Source organism: Salminus brasiliensis, chromosome 3 (genome assembly GCF_030463535.1).
Source record: "Salminus brasiliensis chromosome 3, fSalBra1.hap2, whole genome shotgun sequence".
Lineage (NCBI taxonomy): Eukaryota > Metazoa > Chordata > Actinopteri > Characiformes > Bryconidae > Salminus > Salminus brasiliensis.
In genome coordinates this window covers 21,221,125-21,227,993 of record NC_132880.1, presented here as the reverse complement: position 1 = coordinate 21,227,993, position 6,869 = coordinate 21,221,125, and the positions used below count along the sequence as shown (strand labels likewise).

General features: G+C 46.3%; 1 protein-coding gene across 1 annotated transcript; it reads right to left on the bottom strand.

Moving 5' to 3' along the window:
* Positions 1 to 432: 432 nt before the first annotated feature.
* Positions 433 to 6,089, bottom strand: LOC140551063 (ribosomal protein S6 kinase alpha-3-like). The gene is made up of 6 exons (XM_072674432.1): positions 5,275 to 6,089; positions 4,034 to 4,855; positions 3,435 to 3,587; positions 2,851 to 3,253; positions 701 to 945; positions 433 to 604 (listed from the first exon to the last, which is right to left on the bottom strand). Exons 1-6 carry the CDS (start codon positions 6,087 to 6,089, stop codon positions 433 to 435), a joined length of 2,610 nt encoding a protein of 869 aa, XP_072530533.1.
* Between the last annotated feature and the right edge of the window lie 780 nt (positions 6,090 to 6,869).

Genomic DNA, 6,869 nt, shown 5'->3' with positions numbered 1-6,869 from the left:
TGACAATAAAGCTGACTTTGACGTAACTTTATTTTATTACAGTATTATTATTATATTATTTTATAATAATACTTTTAAAAAAAGAAACATCCAGAACACATCAGTAATACAGAACATCTCTTATTCATGCTGACCAACACACAAACTCTCTACCAGATCACTCCTCTAGATCACTTCTCCAGGCTCCCTCTTTACTCCTCCAGACTCACTCCAGATTATCCAGATTACTCCTCCCATCATGTCTCCAGGCTCTCTGCTCCAGGCTCTCTGCTCTATTAATAAATGTTTTATTAAATTTAACTGCACATTTAGCTGCACTATGGCAGAGCTTTATGTGTGTCAAGAAGAGGAAAAAGTTCACATACCTTAAAGTTGAAGCTCATCTTCATCATCATCATCCTCTTCTTAATTCAGCTCAGGACTGCAGTGGCATTAGGCGAGCACAGAAGTCCAGGCACTCCCATCCCCAACCAGTTCCACCACCTCTTGTTGGGGGTTCCCCAAGGCATTCCCAGGCCAGCCGGGCGATATAATCACAGCAGCAGGTCCTGGGTCTTCCTCTGGGTCTCCTCCCATTCTGCCATGTCCAGAGGGGACCAGGGGACTGATAATGACCGGAGGAAATCTTTATCAGATGCCCAAATCACCTCAGCTGGCTCACCTCAACACCATGGAGCAGCAGCTCTACTCCGAGCCTCACCCGGATAGCAGAGCTCCTTGTTCCATAATGAAGAGTGAATGGGACGCCACCATGGCCTCAGACCTGGTGGAGCTGATTCTCATACTGACCGCTTTACACTCAGCTGCAAACTGCTCAAGTGCACATCGGAGGCCATCACACACAGAAGCCTTGCTATCCTGTCCATGAATATCACATACAGGAGTGGAGACAAGGCACAGCCCTGATGGAGTCCAACGGCAACACTGAACAAGCTTGACTTGGTGCTGAGAGAACAGACACAGCTCTCACACCGAGAGTACAAGGACTGCGCGGCTCACATCAGTGACCTCGGCACCCCGTACTCCCCGAGCACTTCTCACAAACAGCTTCGAGGAACATGGTTGTAGACTGAAACGGTGAACACTCATGACCCCTCGACTATCTGAGAGAGTGTGAAGAGCTGGTCCACTGTTCCACAGTCAGGACAGAACCTGCGATGCTCCTCCTGAATCTGAGGTTTAACTATCGGGTGTATTCTCCTTTGCACTACCCTGGAATGGAGTTTCCTGGAGAGGCTGAGAAGTGTGATGCCTCAAGAGTAAGCACACACTCTCCAGTTCTCATTCTTGAAAATAGGACCACCACCCAAGTACTCCAGTCCAGAGGTGCTGTTCCAGAGGTCCATACAACATTGCAGAGGCATCTCAACCAATACAGCCCTACAATGCCCAGAGCCTTCAGCTCCTCCATGTGAATCTCCTCCACTTCTGGTGCTTAGCCACTATGGAGCTTTCTTCAGCTACCTCAGTGATATTGGCAAGAGAGATGGTGAGATTCTGACTCCCTGGTAGATTCCAGCCCTACCTCCTGGACAGAAAGCATGTTCCTCAAGTTTAGGAGTTCCTCAAGGTGTTCTATACACTGCCCAACAATATCCTCAGCTGAGAGCAGAGCTTCACCGCCCTAACTGACCACAGTTTGGGCAATGATTCTCCTTCTTCTTCTGAGTTGTTGGATAATTTTACAGAACCTTCTTATGGCCACCCGAATGTCATTCTCCATGGACTCTCCACACTGTTCCTAGTCCCTGGACTTCTGCCACTGCAAACCTGATGATGGTGCAAAGCAGCTTTACAAAAAATCAGGAAATTAGATAAAATTGATGATGTAACCCCAAGTGAGCAAGCCAAAGGCGACAGTGGCAAGTAAAAACTCCCTCAGATCTGGAGGAAGAAACCTTGAGGGTAACCAAGACTCGCAAGGGGGACCCATCCTCCTCTGGTCAAAAACATGTATGACTGAATAATTAATGGTTTAAAGGCACCTCAACACCACTTAACAAAAAGCTTTAGGCCACATCCAAATGTCCAGCTGCTTCTATGATGCAGGTCTATCCCAGCAGACTCTCACTAGTCTTTGGGCCGTTGTAGGTCTGTCTGGCAGTTTTCCCCGCCACTTGGTCCAACTCACCTCTAGATGATGATCAGTTAACAGCTAAGTGCCTCTCTTTGCCCGAGAGTCCAAACATGGCCTCAGGTCACATGATATGAGCACAATATCATTAACTGACCTTTGGCTCAAGGTACACTATGAGCGTACCAAGTACACTCATGAGCAACCTTGTGTTTGAACATGGTGTTTGCTGTGGACAAATTGTGACTAGCACAAAAGTCCAATAACACCCTACCCCTCGGGTTGAGATCAGGCAGGCTGTTCCTCCAATCACTCATCTCCAACCCAGACCTTGTGGGAGGTGGGTCCACATGGTCATCCAACATGATTTGTTTGGGCTAAGCATGAACAGGGTAAGCTCAGTTTGAATAATCTGAAGGGGAGCTGAAGACTTGGTCTCCTGCTTTCCTGCATCACAATGGGCGGTGGGAGCACAGCTTCTGGCCCATGGAGCGGGACTTTCCCTTCAGAATCAAACCCAGACAGTACACTACCATTACTGGGAGCCGTGCTGGTCGTCTACAGAGGATGAACTCTCTTCTTCAGGATCTGTTGGAGAGACAAAAATGACAAAGATTGACCAACTGAAACATTTCTAATCAATATTTAAAGTGATTCAATGGTATAAAAGGACCGTCACGATCACTCAACAGTCCACTTACCTTAAACTTGGGGAATCGCAGCCTTCTTCTTCCCTGCCTCACTGTGGGCTGTGGGAGGACAGCTTCTGCCTCCACCATCAGCCCATGGAGCAGAATGTCCGAAGTCCCATCCTCACGTCTCTGTTCAGGACCGGAACAGGCAGGAGCTTCTGTGGAGGCAGCAGAATGTGGAGCCCCCTGCTGGGAAGAGGAGGAGTTGTGCACCGCAGAGATGAAGAACTTCTTCACCTTCCCTCGAAGTGAATGGGAGGCTCTGATAATCGGTGCGACAACATAAGCTTTAGCTGCCCTTTTAACTGCAGCACAAAAAGGACTGCAGCAGAAGCAGCCGTGCTCCTCCTCCACAGCCTCCACACTTCGGCAAGTTAGACTTGCCCCAGCTCTACTGCTGTCGTCTTCCTGGAGTGGGCTGGTGTCTCCATGAGAACTGGGTTCCCCGTCCTCGTCAACGGCTTCCACCACAAACCTGCCTATAACTCTGGAGACGGTACAGAAGCAATGTGGAGAATAAGTATTAGCTTATTGTTAGTGAACTAATACTGTATGTGACCTATTTACTGATTTACAGAACAGTGCTGCCAGACTGACTGTTTTAATAGAGAGAGCAGAGATACAGCAGTCATAAATAGTGTAAACAACAAACAAACAAACAAACATACCGTATTTTCTCCAAATGCTTAATGGTGTTCTGCTGCTGCTGCTGGATCTCCTTACAGCTCTCATCACAGAGTCTCTCTGGAAACCCGAACACACTCTCCTGTGGAGCGCTTTTAGCCTCAGCCACAGATGAGTCTGCAGTCTCACTCATTTCACTGTTGATAAAAATACAAGACAAATACAGCAAATAAGTAAACAGCTGACCAGTCTCGGGGGGAGTCACAAAGCAGGGGTCTCAGTTCAGTCAGAGAACTTAATCCCAGAGTCCAGCCTGTCCAATAGAAGAAGAGCTGAAGGACATTCCAGTCCTCAACCCTGGGCTTAAGCTGAGAAATGCTGCTTTGTGAAACACTCTGTGACTCCTGATGGAACTGTGACTAAACCCAAAAGCATGAAAAGGGTTTGTTCAAAGTTTTTCAAAGCTAATCAATAAAATAGAAATGAATAAACAACTCAGTTACATGTAAACAAACAAGCAAGAAATAAACACTTAATAATAAATCAGCAAAAATCTAATTACAGTTCAAATACAATGAAAATGTTCTTTATGTTTATAATCCTGGAACTTGATACTCAGGTTCCAGCGCGATGGTTTACTTACTGTTCTTGACTCGACTGCAGCCAAGGATGCTGTGCCACCTGTGTTACCGAAGGCCGAAAGAAAGGACGGAACTGCAGCATGTAGGCGATCAGGTCCTGACAGGACTCCTCCACCGCCATCCCTTCCGGATAGTTCAAGGGTCGCTGCTGGAGATTTGGGAGCTCTTTCAAATCCGTGTGGTCATACGGCCTGGACCCAGTGAGCATGACGTACAGGATCACGCCCAGGCTCCACACATCGCTCTTCTTCGGCTCGTAGGGCGTAGCCAAAAGCACCTCAGGAGCAGTGTAGTAAGAAGTGCAGCAGTACGTCTTACTTTCTTCAGGGGAGCCTTTTGAAATGCGTCCAAACCTGAAGCCGGTCAGTTTGATTTGACCGTCAGCAGTCAGCAGGACATTACTGCAGGTGAGATCTCGATGGACAATGTCCTGCTCGTGCAGATAGTCCACAGCGCTGACAAGCTGGGAGAACCACTTTTTGGCCTGATCGACGGGGATGTGGTGGAGCTCCTGGATCTTTTGATGGAGATCCGTGGCTGCAGCCTCCATCACGATGAACACCAGATGGTTAGGCATCTCAAAAATGTCATGCACCTGAACGATGTGAGGGTGCATCACTGTTTTCAGGATGTCCAGTTCCCGGGGCAGAAATTTGGTCTCCAAATCAGGTTCCATCAATATACGGTCCACTATTTTAATGGCCACCTGCTTGGGGTGCTTCTTGGATGTGGCCAGCTTAATTTTCCCAAAGCTGCCTTCCTGGATGTTGCCCAGCACCTCAAAGCCCAAGCTTCTCAGGGCTTTTTCAGTGTCTATTTTCTCCCTGCAGATGAAGAAAGAAGCAGAAAGTTAGAAGGTTGAGGAGGTTGTGAGGACCTCTTTCTCCTGTGCATTCCTGCTGGAATCAGCAGTTTATTTAGTCCTGATCCAGTTTTAATCCTAATCCTAACAGCTCTTCTAAAAGAACTTCTAGCAGTTCAGTGTTTAATAGTTCTTCAAATGTTGCCCCAATCTGACCCCCCTCTTCTTCCTATATGTGCTTTAATTTACATCTACAGGAGACTTCTAGTAACGTTCTAATACAATATGGGTTCTTCTTTATATAGAGATATAAACCCACAATCTAAAAATAAATATTAATCACAAACAAAAATCCAATTCAAATAAAAGTACAACGAAATATTCTTTATATTTATAAACCTGGAACTAGAGACTCCAGTTCCAGCTCAATGGTTTACTCACCGGTCTTCAGGTAACTGCAGCCACTGGTGCTGTGCCACCTCTGCCACCGAAGGCCGAAGGTAATAATGGAACTTCAGCATGTAGGAGATGAAGTTCTTACAGGGCTCATCCACTGTGACACCATCTGGATACTTCAAGGGTTGCTTCTGGAGATGCGGGAGCCTTTTCAGATTGTTGCTGTCGAAGGGCAGGGACCCAGTGACCATGGTGTACAAGATCACACCCAGGCTCCACACATCACTCCTCTTCGGGTCGTAGGGCTCATGCAGAAGCACCTCAGGAGCAGCGTAGTGAGGAGTGCCACAGTACGTCTCGCTCAGGTCAGGGAAGCCTCTTGAGATGCGAACTAAACTGAAGTCGGTCAGTTTGATTCGGTCATCAGCAGTCAGCAGAACATTACTGCACTTCAGATCTCTATGGACAATGTTCTGCTGGTGCAGATAGACCACGGCACTGACGAGTTGGGAGAACCACCTTTTGGCCTGGTCAATGGGGATGTGGTGGAGCTCCTGGATCATGTGACAGAGATCGGTTGCGGCAGCCTCCATCACGATGAACACGTGCCTGTTACTCAACTCAAGGATGTCATGCACCTGAACAATGTGAGGGTGCTGTACTTTTCGGAGAACGGCGAGTTCCCGGGGCAGAAATTTGGAAACAAAACCAGGTTTCATCAACTTGAGGTCCGTTGTTTTAACGGCCACCTGGTCGGGGTACTTCTTGGACGTGGCCAGCATCACCTTTCCAAAACTTCCTTCACCGATTTTGCGAACCACCTGAAAGCCCAGGCTCCTCAAGGCTTTTTTGGTTTCCATTGTTTCCCTGCAGATGGAAGCTGGTTCTAGATAAGTTGGCTCTAGATAAGAGCTTCAGCCAAATGACATCAGTGTCACTGACAACATAGGAATCAGCTGTCTCGCGGGCTGCCGAATCCTAACTGAGCCAATGAGGGAGAACAAGCCTATTTATAGGTTCTGTGATGTCATCAACATGACATCACAATGGAGAGGAGGAGTCAGGTTACTGAGGTCAGTTCCTCATTGGCTGTATAGAACTGTATGTACACACAGTGCTGTGGAAAAGTATTGGCCCCTGTGGTTAAGATATGAACCAAATTGCAGTGATATTTAGACTGATCTGATTGAATACAGCCAGGTCTGTTGAAGGTAAACCTCACTGACACAGAAGTTCAACATCTACATTTATTTATTTCTGCATTTCTACTTTTCTTTTGGTAAATTTATTTTTATGTTTTTAACTTATATATTAAAAAAAACATTAATAAACTAAGACACAATACCTGCTGAGGAAGCGGAAAATAATGACCAAAAAATAAAGAAATAAATATAAAAATCATGGCAGTACAGCATTGGTCAGTGCAATAGAGAGAGACTCTATGGAATGTAGGAAATGCTCTATAATATCTGGAGTTCAGGTAAAGGGCCAAGAACACTCCATAAATGGGTCCCAGATTTTACACTTCACTTTTATTTTTGTAATTAAATGTTAATTGTTTCTGTGGTAATATTTAATTAAATATATTTATGAACAGATATTCACAATAAAGAGCCGATATCTTCCTCCCAAACTCCCCA

Coding starts and splice junctions, on each gene's coding strand:
- LOC140551063 (XM_072674432.1), bottom strand. CDS start 6,089: ATGGAAACCAAAAAAGCCTTGAGGAGCCTGGGCTTTCAGGTGGTTCGC. Junction 4,856..5,274: donor CTGCAGTTACCTGAAGACCG/GTGAGTAAACCA, acceptor CTTCATCTGCAG/GGAGAAAATAGACACTGAAA. Junction 3,588..4,033: donor CTGCAGTCGAGTCAAGAACA/GTAAGTAAACCA, acceptor TTTTATCAACAG/TGAAATGAGTGAGACTGCAG.